This window comes from Dreissena polymorpha, chromosome 9, assembly GCF_020536995.1.
Source record: "Dreissena polymorpha isolate Duluth1 chromosome 9, UMN_Dpol_1.0, whole genome shotgun sequence".
NCBI lineage: Eukaryota > Metazoa > Mollusca > Bivalvia > Myida > Dreissenidae > Dreissena > Dreissena polymorpha.
This window is the reverse complement of record NC_068363.1, coordinates 53,440,070-53,459,869: the sequence shown is the minus strand read 5'-3', so window position 1 is coordinate 53,459,869 and position 19,800 is coordinate 53,440,070. Positions and strand designations below refer to the sequence as shown.

At 34.4% G+C, this 19,800-nt stretch overlaps 2 protein-coding genes across 3 annotated transcripts in view; one reads left to right on the top strand and one right to left on the bottom strand.

The window, feature by feature from the left end:
- LOC127846635 (calcium homeostasis endoplasmic reticulum protein-like) overlaps positions 1–1,767 on the bottom strand; it is a 29,205-nt gene extending 27,438 nt beyond the window's left edge. The window contains exon 1 of the mRNA XM_052378066.1: positions 1,530–1,767. Coding sequence (XP_052234026.1) covers positions 1,530–1,554 — 25 coding nt within the window. The 5' untranslated portion in view covers positions 1,555–1,767. The remainder of the gene's footprint in view (positions 1–1,529) is intronic.
- Positions 1,768–1,800: 33 nt separating this feature from the next.
- Positions 1,801–19,020, top strand: LOC127846634 (MAP kinase-interacting serine/threonine-protein kinase 1-like). 2 transcript variants are annotated; one of them, XM_052378064.1, is made up of 7 exons: positions 1,801–1,935; positions 3,193–3,391; positions 6,662–6,759; positions 13,226–13,484; positions 13,855–14,110; positions 14,593–14,892; positions 15,189–19,020. In XM_052378064.1, exons 1-7 carry the CDS (start codon positions 1,891–1,893, stop codon positions 15,514–15,516), a joined length of 1,485 nt encoding a protein of 494 aa, XP_052234024.1. In that variant the 5' UTR covers positions 1,801–1,890; the 3' UTR covers positions 15,517–19,020. The 2 variants fall into 2 exon arrangements, with proteins under 2 accessions (XP_052234024.1, XP_052234025.1); XM_052378065.1 differs by lacking the exon at positions 1,801–1,935 and adding an exon at positions 2,135–2,365.
- Positions 19,021–19,800: the final 780 nt, after the last annotated feature.

Below are 19,800 nucleotides of genomic sequence, written 5' to 3'. Positions count from 1 at the left end.
AGAGGAGTTGAACACACACAATTTTGTAATAATAAATTCAAAAGTGAAAAAAAAAGACAAAGGACCATAATCCTGCCAGAAATAATTCTAGGCAATATTCATTTCTTGGAGATCCAATGTAAAAGTTTAGTAGAGATGCACCCAGTCGTTAAAGAGGATTTTAAAACATGTAATCTTTAAACTTTGTATTCCATTGTGGAAAAAAAAATTGCTATCTTGAATTGCCAATTACAAAACCATCCAGCAAGCTATTAAAACAGTCAGTTGCAGACCATTTGAATGACTTAAAATTGTCAAAACTTTGGCAAAGACACAAACTGGTATTACTTTTTCCTTCAACAGTACAGTCAAGTTACCATTACCGGATCAGAAGCGTAATTAAGTTGTGCTGGTGAAAAACAATGAACGGTTTGAGACTTCTTTAACACCAGTTTGATTAAAAATTACCGTTGCTAACTGATTCAGCACATAGTCTTATTTTTACACGCAGACAAAATCTTAAACATCAATCAAAACTGAAATGGACTTTTGCATGCCGAAAGACTACTAAATGGCCTTTAAAATAATGGGTAAACTTCTTACTTTCCAACAGAGTTATAGCAAGTGGCCACAAAAAATGTTCAACCTCGATTTGGAAACGAGACAGAAGTCAACAAAGTCGTATATACATGTCAGCAAAACATACCGAAATGTTTGACAAAGAGACGCTCCAATTACGACTCAATCAATGCGTTTAAATAATAGGCCTTGAAGATGCTTTGTGCAAAATATCATCTAACAATTTCAACTATTTATCGCAAAACGCCGTCTTGAACATCAAAGTGATCCGTTATGCGCAATGATCAGGTAATGGCGCTGGGCGCCGCCATCTTGTTTATGTTGAAAGTTTAATGTACGGCCCCGATAACGTTGAACGCTTATTGAGCGCGCCGAAAATATACGCGGTCCGATTTTTTTCGAATTTTGGGCTAAAAAAAGATTAGGACCGGCGGCAAAAAAATAGGTAGGGTCGGGCCACCGGAAACAAACAACTTTTTTTGTTACGCCTAACATCGATAATGATAGTTGTTAATAAATATATATTTTGAAAGATAAATTATTTCTATATATTTCTTAGATAATATAATCTTTGTATATTGGACATATTAATAAGAATAATATATATATACTTAGGTAAATACTTTAATTAGTCATATCGACCCTGGTAAAAAAAAACATACAATTTATGTTAGTCTATGCCAAAATATAACTTTATTTGGTCAACTCGTACCTGCAATAAACATAAAAAACATCAAATGCACGCAAACACCCATCGCAATTTGTTTCCATAAAGAACAAAAATTAAAAAGGTACGAGTTGACCAATCTGAAAAATGACTTAAGTACGAGTTGACCAAATCGGGTACGAGTTGACTAGGGTACGAGTTGACTTAGGTACGAGTTGACTGGAAACCTAAATATAGGCAAACAACCGATGGTAAGATTCTGAATTAAAGTGAAAGGAAAATTAAAGGCACAAAATTAAAATACCGTCTGGAGGTTTGGGCAAATCCATTGTATTTCTTGACGTTTGCGTCTGGGAAAAATAAAATCAACGTGCAATTCCTACTCTGATCTTTTTCACCGTCACATAGACGCTTGCAACAGAAAAAAAACAAAGCGTCTGCCAAATGTTATTTTTTATCAAATATTGAATTTACTCAAATGTTAGCTCCAGTGATACATATCGTCTTTTATTGTTCATATTGCTACAAAATAAAAAATATATAATTCATTTTTGTTAAATTTAGTTTCAGTCTGTATTCATAGTTTCAGTAACAAAGCAGAGCTCCAAAAGTACCAACGAGAAACCAGTCAGTCTTTCTTTTACACTAAGAAAACAAATGGAAAGATGAAGGATTTCAGCGAAGAGCTTCGGCCACATAATATGAAGCAGGTAATGTTGCACATCAATAAATATATAATGCAATCAAAAGAATGTGCATTACTGAATTTAATGTCGTCAAAAGTATGCATGTACTGTTAGTAGCAAACTATGTTTTTGTATTCATAAGTTATTGACCTATTTTTGAACCTGATGTAAACAACCGCTTCATAAAACGTCAACGGGTCAAAGGTCAAATGAATCATCACACACAAAGAACACGTCGACAGCCAATACATAAACATCGGCTGACGTATAAAACCGTTAGTGTTAGGAAAGTAGCGAACGACGAAAGATGGGCTTGTAGAGGGTACTGGAGTTGTAAGAAAAAAGGCTTAACGGTCTTGAGTAATCTTTGTAGAAGGGAAAATAAGACAACAGAAGATTTGGAATTATTAATACGATAGAAAAGGAATAAATAACAAAAATGTTGGACACAATTGTAAGTACATCATTAATATGTTTTGATTCAAGTATAAGTACAGAAGAAACACATTAAAATGATGTGTGACTTACCTTCTAGATAGTTCTTTTTGTAATTAATAACACTTGCAACTGCTGAGAACTATAAATAAATTGAATAAGTGGATTACCATTTGAACACTATTAATTATAAAATAACAGTTATTTTCAGTTGCACTCTAATTTGACACAGCTTAAGTAATTTGATTGGTGACAGACACTTAGAATCATTCAAATTAACAGTTAATTGTAAATTGTGATGGCTATCAATTGTCACACCTAATCCTTCTATTCTTTGTGTAATGATTTTCACACCATTATTTTGAGAACAAGTTCTCATCTCTACTTGCAATCTGCTCATTTTCAGTTTGCACTTTCCCTGTGCACTTAAATCAATGTGTAATGTAATGACAGTGCCATTCAACTTTGAGAATTCTACAGTTTTGTGCTAAAAATTACAACTTGCATTTTTATAAAAAATTTATTAATTTTATATATATTTTTTATCAAAAGTATTGAACATGGGAATATTCATAGAATTCTTTGAAGAAGATGATTTTGATAATTTTATGGAGGTTTGTCTTGTGCTATTTATGTGTTTTACTTTTGAAAAATGATTGCAGCTAAGTAAGAACAAACTTACATGTAACATTACAATAACAATGAACATGAATTAAGTAAAAATGATTTTGATAGAACACATAAATGTTTAAACAGTTGTGGAAATAAGGACCTTAACCAGCTCTGATTAAATTGCAGAAAAACAAGAATAGGAGTTAAAGCTATTTTGTTTTATTTTCTCTGCAGGTGGAACAGAAGTCAGCGTTTAATGATAGGTTGTCCCCACGCAGGCCTTCTACACTGCTTCTCGATAACGGACAGGAAATGGACATGGATTTTTTGGAAGTCGACCACGAAAACAACCGCATAACTACAACTAGTACACAAAACAGGAACAGAAAAAAGAAAAAGAGGGCTGCTGACATTCCAGTCAAAAAGTTTCAAGGTAAATACAAATTGCCAATCAGTTCATTTTTGTATTCTTTTTATTTTGTGTTTCATGTTGTTTGTAGTGGGAGGTCTTACTGTGTATGTTGTGTGTCAGTAAATGACAGTTTTGACAGATTCATTAACCTGCTGTATTCACCTGTAATTAATTGTAAGTATGCATGTATCTAGAACTGTCATTTTGATAGCATGTACAGTGTAAAACAGTCAGTTAATATATCCCCCGCATGTAGACGCCAAACATTTGTATGTGTGTTGTTTGACCTACACAGCTTATGTTATTCATCTATTGATCATGGCTTACTCTTCCATTCTCCAAATTCGTCGATAGCTACAAGAACAAATAAAGAAGCATTTTCACTTCAACTTTTTCTTCATAATCATCCATAAAATATCTTAAAGGCTGCCATGGTTTAAATGATATGATGTCACAGGTTTGATCCCCACTGTGGGAGCATTCTTTAGATCTCCCCCATAGACAACAAATACTGGTTCTAGTCCCAGGAAACAGACTCGAAAGCATTTCAAATCAGCCTTAGACTTTCTATGCAATTGAGCTTAAAATAAATAGGTTTAAGCTAAAATATCTTAAATATACAGTGCTCCAGCTAGAATTTGAAAAGGGCAGGGTGGCTTTTTTGTCAAAAGGGCACTTTCGACGCGCAGTATTTTGTGAAAAGGGCACTTTCGACGCGCAGTATTTTGTGAAAAGGGCACGTTCGAGCGCGCGGGTGTTTCTGGAATGCTTTTATTTGCATGTTAATTTATATGTTATAAATAATTGTATTATTCCCATTATTATTAAACCATTCAAATATAATGTCTACAATGAGGATTAAACTAATTACAATGTAATAAGAGATTTATGAATTATCATATGTAAAAAAAAAAAAAAAAAAAAATTTTTTTTTTTTTTTGAGGGGGGGGGGGCAGGGCGGAGGTTCGGGGGGGCAGGGCGGAGGTTCGGGAGGGCAGGGCGCGGCGCCCTTCGATTTAGGCCTAGCTGGAGCACTGATATAGAATTGTGATGTAAAAAGGTAAATTAGCTACAGAAAATAGTGAGCAAGGGAAAACCCTGTTTCATCACTGCGTAAAAGGTAGCCACATGAACATATCATAAGAAATCATATTTGTCTTTGGTACATCTATGATGTATTAAACTTAGGTATATTTCGATTTATTTAGTATTTCATCTTGTATGAAATGTGGACTGTTGAGGAAATAAAGTTCATATTATTGGCAACTGATTTCTATTTATTTCCAGAAATTACATTTATAGAATGATGATTCATCATCACACTTCATTGTAATTATTTCCTGCCACATATTGCAGCCATGTCACAGCTATCTGTGACACGGTATTGCCACATAAGTATTACATAGGCCACATACTCCGTTAAGAATATGCCACAAATAGACCCTGTATTAGTGTATTGATCGCAGAGTTAAAATTCTTGTGAAATGGCATTGAAAGGCAGATGTTACAAAACATGATGTGCCTTAAATCGCAACATCATAAGTCATTTAAGATTACTACTACATGAATCAATTCCTGATGTCTCATAAATAATAATCGCTCATCATTTTGCGCTAAAACATTTACTTATGTATTTCATGGTTTATTAATGAGCTATGTTTGTATCAATATTAAAGAAAAGCAATGCATACAATAAGGGCTATAAGTTTAAAATGAAAAGTGAGAAATGGTTTTCCTACATGTAATTTTAGACAGTAAATTTCTATTTTTAAAAACAAAACTTATTGCATCAATTTCACGCAACGGATGATAGTCTTAAAATAGAAACTGATTCAATAGTTTCTGTCTCTAAAAATAGCACTGAAATCCGGAGAACATGCCAGAATATCTGACTGTGCAATAATCGAAGATCTGCTTATAACATAAAAGCTGATGTCACCACTTTATACAGGTTCAAACATTTGTTTTTGAACACAATAGTACTTAATACAAGAAATCTGTTGTTGTTATTATTAATATCAGCATAGATTACACTTATTAGTAAACTGTTTATTATGTTGTGTAATTGAAAAATGTATTTGCACAATATTCTCAAATAATGGTAGAAAGGTTTATCTTTCATTGTTTATAGTTGTTTCATATTACACAAAATTGTGTAATATTTTTCCAAATTTCTTTGTGCATGTCTATTTGTGTGGAAATTACTCAATATAATGCAATTAAATGCAATGTTCTTTAATGTTGTTAACAAATGAAAACGCTTTGTTAGATGTTTACAGCCCCACACAATAATACTTGTTTACAAATGGTGTAATCTTTTTCATTTTTATTTTTTTTACATGCCCATTAACATGTCAGTTACTGAATATGATGCAATGTTCTTAATTGCTGTCGATAAATGAAAACACTTAGCTGTTTACAGCCCCATGCAATAAAGTAGGTCAACTCGCCCGGTTTAAAGTGTTTACAAACAGAGTCAGCTTAAATGATAACTGGGGCTATTTCAAAACACTATTGACCGATATTGTATACACCAAGCTGGGAACAAATATCCGGTATCTTCTTTGTTCAATGCTTGATAACCCAGATTTGTAGCAGGGTACCAGCTTGTTATTGGATTTCTTGATGCATAAAGTAGTGCACAGTTTTGATTGGTTGTTTTTAGGACAGAGTAACAATGTACACACATTATTTGAGTACCCTCATTTTTTACCAAGCTGGATACACATACCTGTAATCTGCATGGTTTAACCCTCAAGGCGACTGTGGTAGGATTTGCCAACTGTAAAATGTACACGAGTACCCTTTGTCACATTGTGTAGCTTTCAAAGGTCAGATTTGGGTGACAGTGATTACTGTTACTACATATTTCATTTTGGTAAACAGGCGAGCTTTGCAGAGCAGAGATTTACATAAATAACCTGTTCTACTTAATTAACCTGTTCTCTGCTGTACCATTTATTCAGCAACTGTTATTCTAAATAATAAAAATGTCCCCGTCAAGTTTTATTGTTTGGCACAGTTTGGTGATCACAGCAATTGGTGTAAACGCACCAAATACTTGTAGACATATACACGTACTTAGTTTATTGTTAATGTGATATGTTTTGGTTTTTAATGCTTTGAAGAAGTTTATTTGTGGGTTGCAGAGGTTTACAACTGTATTGCTTGGAAATTCAATTTAGCACGAATAATAATAATATATATCTGTAATCCCATTCAATGCCACTTGTAGGCAGTGGAGATTTTTCTTTCATAAATTCACTTTGTAAACCTTATTTTTGCTTTCAGATTTGTATGAACCAACAGGAGAGATATTGGGCAATGGCGCGTATGCTGCCGTTCGAACATACAGAAATCTTGAAACCCAGAAGGAATACGCAGTAAAGGTAGGGTAACATATCCATGTATTAGTTTTACATTACCTGCAATTTTTGACCCGTGTTTTCTCGGTTCTTAGTTCTTACTGACTTCACTTTTCTAACTGCGTAGTAGATCTGCAATGTACATTATGGCAGTAGTGTAGCAGGTCACATGTTTGCATCATATGTGAACAGGAATAGCTTGCATGCCGCCTAATTTCCACCCTTTCTGTGGCAGGCTGCCAGTAATTAGCTGAAGAAAATCAACTTCCTATAGTCTATGATAGACCTCTGTGATGGATGCTAATATAACAGCCATTGCAGACAAGTTAATGTGAATTCCTCACTTCAACTTGAGGAAAGGTTTTATTTATGTTGCTTTCTGTAATTATGTTCATTCATGCTGTGTCTAAAACTGTAAATTAATGTTTAGTTGTTAATTGAAGGGTTATCAGGTGACTAAAAACTAAAAATAGTTGGAATCATGATCTGTTGTTTAATAGGCACATGTTTTTTGCAAGTCAAAAGAGGAATATTTCTTAAAGCTGATTTAAGCCTTAAGCAGGTTTACTTTGTAAACAAACACAAGGTGAAGGTCACTGGCTGTTTTTAAATCACCGGTTCATTCAGTAATCCAGACTGGTTTAGGGTGGAACATGGATTAACAGCCGTTTCAAAGTGGTCAACTATCGTTATCTATGTTTTCTACATGTAATTGTCTATGGTTTGAAGGTTAAAAACAGCTAATCAAAATAACAGGGCTTGCACTAAGAAATAAATTTTGGAAGTCCTGACTTCCTGCCCTTTAATTATGGAAGTCCCACTCAAAAATGTTGGAAGTCCAAACAACTTTAATGTTGATGTTAACGGAATGTCAACTGCGTAAATGATCACAAACTCTTCCCATCCATTTTGGGTCACTGTACATCTGTGAAAGTAACTAGATACATGTATATCTTACAACAAGGCGGAGACTACCCTAGGCTTTAAAAATAGGGAGAAGTTTGGAAAATCAGGGTATAAGTTTGTGCAAACAATATCGACTTAAAAAACAAAACATGTTAATTTCAAAACTTTGATTATTTCTATCATTTTACTATGTTCATTTGTAAAAACAATAAATTCTCATTAAAATCTATGTAATCATAACACATTTAAGTCATTCAACACATTTAAGTAATTTGAGATATGTGCGGTTGCACATTTTCATCACATATTTATTGTCATTTTATTATCCTCATTCCTATGACTGCATTTGCAACAAAACACCATCTTAATGAATGGTCATGATGGAGCATCTAGTATATCAATTACTGTTTATCCGAATACTATATATGTCCGAAATATGTACACTTAATAAATGCCTTACCAGTTAAACTTCAATAATCCAAACTTTCCTTGTTGTTATCTGGTTTAACAAACCTTATCAACTATTTGTTACATTTTGTAAATCCATTTAATGTTTTCTCCATTATTGAACCAACATTACTTGTAATTTGAATCGCCAGCTTTGAACTGAACGCGGGTTGAATGTTTCAACAGGTCAGCCATTTGCAATGTCGAAAATCATGACGTAGCAATTTAATTCTACTCGGATAATTTATATCTAATCAAGGAAATGTGTTTTCTGAATGTTTCTTACTAGTAAAATGACTTGTTAGTATAGAAAATGAACTGTGATTCCAGTTTATATAAGATGGTTATTACTCGTAATTATCGGTGGATTAACAAACTGTGAAAACTCGCGGGACCTAATACGGTAGTGAATCTACGTAATTAATTAAACTTTGATCAATTTTGTTTTTCTTTTATTATTTTTGCCGTCTTTCTTTTACCGTACCGTCTGCCCAAAACCAGCAATTATCTCCTAATCATTAGACAACATATGGCACGCGAAGAGACACGAGTGTGTTGTTAAAGCAACCAATTTTAAGCGACTGCTTTGTCACGGTCAATTTGCGATCCGCGCGGGGGGTAAATTGTGTAATCGTTAGATAAACAATAAACTTGCTAATCACCTGCGGGCGGTAGCAAATATAAGGAGGCGGAGTTTAGACTGATCGAGACGTGTGCAAAACACATTGAGTCGGCAGAAAGCAGTGTTGATTGAAGTGTTATTTTAATCGACAGCTTACGTCACGGGTTGCTATTTTCGGCGTATGACCAATTTTAAGGAAGTACAGTGGACGTCATGGCTTTTTTTTATCGGCGTATGGAAACAATTATCGGGCGTAATATACGGCCGTACGCCGCTTAGTGCAAGCCCTGAAATAACATGGTTACTGGTCATGTACGTAATTCCGGCCACTTTTGGGACTATTTAAGAAAAATCTTTAGTGTTAGGCAACTGGTTGAAACTAAACTTCACATATATAATCCTGGGTTCAAAACTCACCTAGCATGAAAATTTAAATAGAATTAGATCGGTGAATGTTACTTAATGAACAGAAAATGATGACAAGTAAACTATCCATTTTCGTAGGTTAAATGTACCTAAAAAATCGGCCACTTTTCAGTTTGATCTGCAGATAAAATTACAAAGCAATATCTTTTGACAAATGTCCTCAATTTCAGAGTATTAATCAATGTTTATACTATAAACATTTTTGACTTGAAATTTAAAATAAATGCGAAATTATTATACCAGTTACTCCCCCTACCTATTTTAATAAATATAAACAATGGGAAACTGCTAATTCATTAAAAAATATTTGTTTTTAATGTGATTAATAAATTTTTTCAAACATAGCTAAAAAAGTAAACACATTTTGTTTGAAAAGTTGACTTCAGTGTTGATTATTAGTAAACGCTTATATATAATATTAAAACATGTAATCTAGTAATATTCTTATAAAGGGAGGTAATTCATATATTAAAAATTTATATTTAGGTTCTGATTTGTATGTTTTGAATATAAGTTTTTGTACAATTAATTGTTAAAACTTTAATTAAAGTTTATTAGATAAAATAAAAATAATTTTATCAAATAGATTTGTTTCTTATATGAATATAATTGTTGCAACTAATGATGACATCACTTACCCCATGAGCCAAATATTTCCTGTTATGTTTGTGACATTTTAACACAAAAGTTTACAGTGATATGTTTCTTACATTTGCAAAATATTGAGAGTGGGGATGGTTTTCATGTTGATTTTTCTAAATAAAAACAAAATATGTGCGTTAAGATCATGAAAATGATTTTACACAGGTGGCCGATTTTTTACGTACAGGCCGGAATTACGTACATGACCAGTAAACATGATGTTGCTGATTAAACATTTATTATTATCAGTCATTTCAGTCCTGTTTATTTTTAGTTGAAGTTTTGTTAGCTCCACATTTACCTGTATTTTTTTTTTAATTAAAATTTAACAGTAAATTATATTTCCTTTGACACTGGAAACTGCAGGTTAAACTTTCCTCTGACATTTTGCAGAACACTCATTGTTCACTTTGCTTTGTCAGCAACTATGCCAAGGGCGGTAATGTGTCAAGCTACATTATTAATGGCCCATACATTATTTGCATACCTAATGAGCTAGTCTGTCAAATCTTAAGAATGACATGCATTGAAAAACATATTTTTAGATACATGTACATAGTAGTTTTACAGGTTTGTATATAATAATGAAATCTTTACAGCACTATTGCTAGGGGCAGTAAGTTTGAACAATAAAATAGACTATTCAGATAAATATGAATGAGATAACACATATTTGTTTACACTTTGTTGAGTGTAAATGTCTGGAGGCTATAAAGTTATGGAATACTATGTACATGCTGATTTCACACAATACAATGAAGTTAAGTATTCAATTGTGATATCAGTAAATCAGTTAATAATCAACCAAATGTCTACCACTAGACAATTAGCACACCTGATAAGCCCTTGATAAGTCACTGGCTGGGCCCATCTTTCACCTGCCAGAGAGTTTATCATGACCTATATGATTGTGTTGTGTGGCTATTGTTGTTTTTGTATGAAGGGGTCAGACAATATGTAAATTGTACCATGCTGAACTCAGCCCACATTTGACACATGTACCATCTAATCTTAAATCAAATAGATCTTAGATAGACATCATTATAGCTAGGTCCCGGCTATTCTGGTAGGTCTACTGATCATTGATAAGTGGTGGCTACAGGGTGTAGGGTGTTTATTGCACTAAAACTTGGCTGGCTTCAGGCCAGTTTGTGTGATTGGTTGTACTTTGCTCTAAATGAACCATAAAATTCAATTTGTACAATGTTTTCAATCTCCACAATAAACAAAGAGGATCAAATTTATTATATCGGGTGGGAAAAATGACCAAAGCTTTAAGAACAACTACATTGTTACCAATAGATTTTCCTGATATTGTTATTGGTTTTTTAATTCAAATGACTGCTTTTGAGTGCTCTTTGTATCAGAATAGGTTATGTGGTGGAAAGGAAATTGTGCGTACATTGCAAATTATCAAGGCCTGAATTTAACATTTATAAAAAAAACCTGTCTCAACATACTGTAGATGCAGTGTGGCATTTAACAAGTTGTTTTAGTTTGAAATACAGCTGTCAGAAGTAAAGTTTACAGCTGAATATTGTTTATGCTAAGGGAAAACAAAGGGCGTTGAATTTATGCAAAACAGTGGAATCATTTGCATTAAAGAGACATTATAAGCGACTTATTTATGGCAAAAACATGTTCCATTTAACAAGTCATATTTTTTAAATAAAATTAAAATTGGTTTCATGTTAAATACTAAAACTGTTAAAAACTAATTGGTATATAGGTTTCAAATTGTTCAGTCATCCAGATTTGTGAAATGCCCTTGTAAATGATTTGAAATAACAATAAAAGTATGTTGGATTCTATATGAAATCAGGTTCACGGTTGTTTGATATTAACCCATTTATGCCTAGCGTTTAGAAAAAAGGCCTTGGCAAACAGCGTAGACCCAGATGAGACGCTTTATCATGCAGCGTCTCGTCTAGGTCTGCGCTGTTTGCTTAAAGGAATTTCTGTTAGAAATATTCTAAATATAGAAATAAATATACTAGACATCCCTAATTTTGGAAATAAATTGATCCAATTTAGAAGGATGGGAGAGTCCACTAGGCATAAATGGGTTAAGTACTTGATCTGCTCTAGCGTTACCATCGGATGGCAGCCAGCCAGAAAAAACAACTAAAATTAGCATTAGGGTGAAAAAGAGTGCTTGATCATGGTTGAACTCTAAGTTTTATTGCTCGATATCAATACATTTGTGTGTGCCAAAAGTTGAAAGATCTATCTGTATTGTGTATTATATTCTGTGGGTTATGTTCTAAAGAAATAAAGAGATAAGAAATATGAGTCATGTTCTACTATTGTTCTTGATTAAGACCTGGGAATGTTAACATATGTCTTTAATTTACAGATTGCAATTTTGGTAGTTTTGTCAGGTGTCTTGAATTCCTTTCTAAATAAGTAAAGGGGACAAGAAATTTCACAACATTCCTGGTTTGTGTTTGTTTTGCAATTCCATTTAAAGTTTAGAGTTTTTGCCTTCAAAACAGCACTCCAACACTAGAATCGAGGAAGCAAATGTTATCTTAATGAAATGTTTTGCAGGTTATCTATGGTAATGAGCTTAGCAGAGGTGTCTGTCAGCTATCAAGTACCAAAAAACATGTTTTTGTTGCTCTGTTTACTATTGTTGCAGCTGATCTCTTGAACTTTCCTGTGTATCGTTTCAATTTAAAGAAACATAAACATCAATTCAACCCAAGCCTACAGAAAATACAAACCAGCAATTACAGTCTGTTCCAATATAATGCACCACACCTCCATTAGATCTGGTCAAGCCCAGATACCCGATTACCCGGGTCTATGCTTGTAACCTGGCAATTACATGTACATGCTAGCTGATAATTATCCTTCATATTGGCTGCTATTTCCCAGGCAGCAGCCTAGTTCCTGAATTTGAAACAAGCCTTTCCTGTCAGCTTATGCTCCCATCACCTCTCAGCCTGTACTGGTATTGGTTTTTCACTGGAATTTCAGAATTCTCATTGAGGTTTTGTGGAACATCTGTATTATAAACAGCCAACAGCATTTCTTGCCTTGTACATTGTAAATTGTCTGGGAATGTAGGTTACTATAAAATACTGGTACATGTCGTGTTATAAGTGAACAAAACAAGATGAATGTCTTAACCTCGCTGTCTTGTGAAACCCTGATGAATTAATGAAGTTTTGTTGTTGTTGTTTTTTTGGAAAACAAATTTTGTAAGAAAAGAGGTAGTCACATATCTGTTTGATATTTGAAAGAGCTGTTAACATTTCTTAATCAGATATTGAAGCTAGACAGTCAACTGTGAAAATTTGTTAAGGGAACAAAAAAAATAAGAGGAACAACATTATTATAAGAATAAAAAGGATCAATATTTTTTATTAGAATAAAGAGGCGGGTAATGTTATTAAAATAAGATAAACATTGTCCTAAAGAGTCCCCTGACATTGTTTCCAGGAAATTCAGAAAGACACATGCCGGTCTCGCAGCAAGGTGTTCAAGGAGATTGAGATATTCCACGTGTGCCGTGGCCAGCAGAGCATCCTCCAGATGCATGAGTACTTTGAGGAGGAGGACCATTTCTACCTCGTGTTTGAGAAGATCCCGGGTGGGACGCTGCTTGCAAACATCGAGCAGAGGGGGCACCTGTCAGAGCTCGAGGCCAGCCAGGTGGTCCAGTGCATCGCTCAGGCTCTCGACTTCCTGCACAGTAAAGGTACGAGAACGGGGTATTAAATTGTGAATGTAACATATTTGTTTTATTACGTAAACTAGGAAATGTGATCAATGTCTATTTCAAAATGATCAGTCATTTCAGTTTTGCTGATTATTAATTTTAAAAAATGTCATTGACTCTGCATACCTTATGTAAAACTGTCCAACATTTTGCAGAACATTTATTGTTCTAACTTTGCTCTGTTGGCAATTCTGCCTAAGCGATCCCATCTCAATCTGCAGTATTACTACAACATACAACGACATTCATTTGATGCATATAAAAAGACAGTGAAATTTGATGCTAAAAGCAAAGTCACAATAACTCTGTGTATTTAAATTTATCAAATTTCTGTTTTGTTTTCTTGCAGGTATAGCTCACCGTGATCTCAAACCAGAAAACATCCTGTGCGAGCTATGGGACGAAGTCGTACCAATCCGTATCTGTGATTTTGACCTGGCAAGTGGCATTCCAATCAGTAGCGATCAGGACTCTTGCAAGACCCCCGAGTTACTCACGCCAGTCGGATCGGCCGAGTACATGGCGCCAGAGGTGGTGGACGCGTGGGTCGGCGAGTCATTCTCCTACGATAAGAAGTGTGACCTATGGAGTCTTGGAATTATTTTGTAAGTTCAAGAGCATTTGTCTTCTACACGTTGTCATCCTAATTAAGAATTCACAGTTCTCACCTTGTGTTAATTGCCTGCTCTAACTTCTGTAATTCAGTGAATAATTGTGATTAGGTTATCCAATTTTAGAATGCTGAACTAGAAATTGTTCAGAAAACCAGGACTTTCAAATACCAAGAAAACTAAAAAATTTGTTGGCATAAACCAAATTTATTATTTTATGACATATATATTTTTAATAATATTAGAAATGAAATAAACAGCTTTCACAAGATTAGTTTTTTTCAAACCTTTGCTGTTTGCTTAATATTTCTGAAAATATATCTTTAAATGTTCTGCAAAGTCGGACTTCCAAATACAAAATACTAAAAATCTTGTTTGCATTTTACATAATATTACGCAATAAGTGAATAGCTTTTCCAACATATTAAGTTGTTCAAGCCTTGTTTCCACTGTTCACATTTCTCTCTCGTGCTCAGGTACATCATGTTGTGTGGCTACCCGCCGTTCTACGGTCAGTGTGGGTCCGAGTGTGGCTGGGAGCGCGGGGAGATGTGCCAGGCCTGTCAGGAGATGCTCTTCACCAGCATCCAGGACGGCTTCTATGAGTTCCCCGAGGCCGAGTGGAGCTGCGTGTCCGAGGAGGCAAAGGACCTGATCCGCCGACTGTTGGTGCGTGAGCCAAGCAAGCGCTACTCCGCCGCTGACGTGCTCAGACACAAGTGGATCGTCAGTCCACCCGACGCAACGCCGCTTGCCACTCCCAGAATACTTACTAGGTATGTAGTCTGCTGTCATTGTGAACATTGATTTTTCATGTTTACATTGGTTTCTTTTTTATTGTACTACTTGAATACCCTGATGTATATTAAAAAATTTAAAAATCTTTTTTCCTACTCAATTTTCAATATCTTTGTTTAAAGGTGGATTTAGTGTCTTAAACTAATGTTGAACTGATTTTAGAGCAAATTATCCTCATTTGTTTATCAGCACATGCAACTATGTAAATTGAAACTTTGATGTAAATCACTTGGCATGATACTCTGAAACTTAAATATTGCCTTTCTGATTTCAGGAACAATAGCACAAAAGATCTGGAAAACTTTGCAGACGCTGCCATCTCCATCAACCGCATGATGCAGCAGCACCTCCACATCTCGGGGCCTCCGAAATTCTTCATGAGAGACGAGGTACTGGACGAAGGATTAGAAATCCAAAACTACGATGACGAAGACGACGAGAATTTCGGCGAATTCCCCTCGTTCCGCCTCTCTCCGCCATGCTCGAGTCTAGCTAAGCGACGTCAGCCGCTAGAGGCCAGAATCAGCATCGGCTCTTCGGGATTTGACAGCGGGAGTTCGTTGCCGAATTCGCAGTCGTCCAATTGTGGCATCATGTTCTAGGCAGCTAGGGCGGGGTTGAACGTTCGGAGGAAAGTTTGGACCTTGCGGGAACATGGTTCTGTTGTAGTCTTCATCAGACATTCCTCATCACACAATCATCTCATCATCGCATCCGATCAAACACAGTATGAAGGGAGGATAAATGTCAGAAAAAAAATTCAAAAGACTAAAAATTTTGTAATTCTCGATTCTTAGTGTCAGCGTGTTTAAATGTACATGTATGTATTTGGTTTCTTTGGCGCAAGTTTTGATTATTTTGTCGTTTGAGCAGTCGTTTAAGTGGAACAGTCGTTCACTGCTAGTGATCGGAACTGAGTCTATGTGCTAGGGGCATGGCTTGTGCCCTGTCGCCTTGTTGAACAAATCTGTGCTAGAATCAAGCTGGACAAGTAACCAGTGTATATAGTTGACAAAACCCAACGTTTCACAAGGTGAATCATGCTACGACTGGCGGACAAGCGGCAAGTGTTCGTCTCTATGAGAAAGTCTTTCAGAAAGCCTTATATTTTTGTGCAAGTTGAAACTTGTTCAATGTATGTATCAGGTAAAACTGCATCATCAGCTCTGTGGGGGTCCTTCATATCAATACTCAGTGATATTGCGCCATTTATTGGCTTCCATTTGGTCTATCAATGACTCGGAACATTTGCAGGTTGCTATGTTGCAGTTTTATCTCTCATTCCATGTGGACAGCCATTGACAGTATTCAAGTGTTCATTACATTGTTTGTGAGGCACAGGGCAATTTGGCCTTACGTTTTCATGTTTTTACCACATTTCATGTTTTACACGACAAGTTAGAAATAAGTTTTTTTACTGTTTTTATACAGAGCATAAAACTCATTCATGCTTAAAAACGTTTTTTTCTTGCAGAAACATTAGAGGTATTCATGCATTTTCTTTATACTTTTTATTTTCTTAGACTTTGAAGAAATGCTGCAACTTATTTTTATAACTCGCTTGTTAGATGGTTTTGTAACATCATTAACATTGCTTATGTTATAGTCATTGGGTTTTAAATTTGTTTTTAAGTTTTAGATTTTTTGCAGCTTCTATATTTGCCAAATTTCATGATCGTTAAAGTTTTAGATTAAATGTTGTGCGATTCATTTGAAATTTTAAAGAGTGTTTAACATATTAAATTAAATAAGTATAACCAATTATAAGAATAACCTAATGGCCAGTCTTGATTGAATCGTGTTTGTGTACTACATGTGTGGTTTTGTTTCTCTTCGTTAAATTTTATGTGTTATACATGACAAATTTATTTCTTTAAATCTCACTGTAGAAAATAAGTGTATTTATATTTTTTTGGTAAATTATTCTTTACATTTAGAATTCAATGCCAAATCCTTTAGATTGCTTCTTAAAATGGTATTTAAAAAAAACTTCAAAAGGATATTTTTCTCTTAAAAATTTAGACCTTTTAAGGAAAAAGATAGTGTAAGAATGAATGTGTTTTGTTACTATGTGAATATGCATCACAGTGGATTTGTTTCTGTGTATTATGGTTGCGTTAGCAGCGCATAAATGTATGATGATTGTGGCTGTGATATGAAAACAAAATGTGTTCTTAAAAATCAGCTTGAAAATGAGGAACTATCTGTTTCTTTACTTTGTACTCTTCTTGTCAAACTGATACATTACGGGTGTAAACGATCTTTGAGATGCGGACATCTTGTTTTGCAGTACTTTTTAAGTACATATTTTTCTTGTAAAATTTCAGAAGCATATCATGGCTTGCATTCTTATTGGATAGAAAATACCTGGTATTTAAAAAAACGATTGCCATACAGGAATGTGTTAAGAAGATATATTCAAGAAGATAAAACATATAAGATGATGATAATCCTTAAAAATAGTTTGTTAAGATATTTTTCAATTTACTTACAATTTATTTTATAAGTAGAGATAACTTTTTAATGCCATTTTTCTAGGCAGTCAATGGGTATAAAATGAGAATTCTTCATCGGTGATATCATGTGTTTTATGTTTGTATTCATGTTATAATACTAGGCGTAAACAACAGGGGCACTCATAGGAATTTTGATTTTTCGCTACATTGAGACATTTATCATTGATGTAAAAAATAATAGTGTAAAAACAGAAAAGGTTAAAGATAAATATTTTGGTAAACGGAACAAAGATGTCAAAAATCACACATTTACAAAGTTCCGACTGTGCCCCTGATTGTTTTCCTTTGAAATCTCTGCAGCTAGAAAGTGTCTTGGATCTCAGAACGTGCAGACAAGCGATTCCTCCAACTTGCATCTTTACAAATGGTTTTAACAAAACACTTTCTTGTTAAATGTTTGCTACTTTGAAAAATGTTGTTGTGGCTTTTTTTATAGAAATGAAAATGATTTAATATGAATAAGGTGGGTTTTTTTCCAAAGTCTATTGCAAGTTGGTGGGAGAGATTATTCACTGTGATATGAGAACATCAGTTTTATGATGCCTTTAAAGGAATATGTCATAGAAATTGATTAGTCAGCATAATTTGTATGTTTTATGATGTTACGACTTAAAATTGTTAAAAACCCTGAATTCGATTCATATGACTGGTTTAAACATTTTATTAATTCAGCAGAGTTTGTGAAGAAATTGAATTTTAGTTCAAATTTTTACAAAATTTTAGGGTTTTTACAATTTTCTGTCATTTTGCTGCAGAGTCGGACTGGTTTAATTTTCTAGCAGTTCGTGTTTTCACATGTTTCCTTAATACCGGAACACATGGGACCAAAGTTGATATTTCTAGAAAATTAACCCAGTTTGGACTGTGATAAGGGATGGAATTGCATTCCACAGGGTTGTGCGTTGAAAAATGTTAAGTGTGCAACAACTTCGATGTTAAAAAGTGGTGGTGCATTGCAATTTGTATTACTACTCAGGATTGAAAAATCTGCGTGCTGACACAAACGAAACGTGTCATAAGGCTAGTGGTGTGCATTTTTAATTCAGACGTTAAAAAAATATAAAACCAAAAAACGTGCAATATTGTATTTAAAAAAATAAATAATCAAATTACTGATTGGCGGGGTTTTTGATATTGTTTGATATTGATATATAAAGATCGAAAGTGGCAAGAGTTAGGCAAGAACTTTTTCGTATATTTTTATGCAAGAACAAAAAAGAAAAGATGTGTTTTCGTTAAGTGTCATTTCATTGTCCATCATGAACGCTGTATTATGCAGATTTTTGATAGGGACTTAAATCTACAAAAAAAAGGTTATAAATAGTATAAATAACTTCTGTACAAATGTTTGCTTTATAACATTTCAATTAGAGGTAAGTGTTAACTAATTTTATTGGTTTGTCCATGTCTGGTTTTCGCCAACAAAGAGTGGATATTTTACCTTTTGTTGTGGAAGTTCTGTTCTAAAATGTTTCTGTAATGGTTTTGCATGCATATCTGCTACCATCTCAGGCTTGCTTGAAGATATGATAATAAACTTGGAGAACAGAATTGTTATTGAAATTAAAAAATAAAAGTGCCATCAAAATGTACCTTCTTGTGTTTTATATCCGAGTATAGAGTCTTCAATAATCACTTACCACGTTCTGGAAAAACGGGGTTAAATGCATGTCCTTGTCCCAGAAAAGCCTGTGCAGTTCTCATATTTTAAATATATAGCGCAATTATAAGTTATGCCAGACAGAACTTTTTTAAGGTAAAGAAGAAATACTGTATTTGTACAATCATCCGCCACTCCCCCCACCCCCCCCCCCCCCCCCCCAAAAAAAAATAAATAAAAATAAATAAAGTTGCATAAAAGCAAAGGAATTGTGATCAGGGTCTAAGACGTGATCCGACATCTCCCCTCAAATGAAATTGCAGAAAAACAAAGGCATTGTGATAAGAGTCTCTTATAACACAATGTCGCGGTTAATGTATTGACTTGGCGCCATATACGGGAATTGATTTCGTAAATCCTTTCCAAATTACGTCAATGAAATATTTCAACCGGAACATTAGAATGTGGACAAAATTTCGGTACGATTTCAGGTAACCTCATCCCAGTGAATTCATTAAAATAACTTACTACGGCGAAAAAGAAGTTAAAACTTTAAGGAAAAACACCTATGTAAACGCAACACTACACGGGGCGCTGTACACCGGTTTCAAACTTTCAACCTGATAATCGACGCACATTGAAACGCTAATGACACTGAAAGTTAATTTCTCGACTCGTTCATATTATTGATTCTCGTTCATATTATTGATGTTTTATCAATTTCCACATGTCCCAGATTAGCCTTTGCAGTCCGCACAGGCTAATCAGGG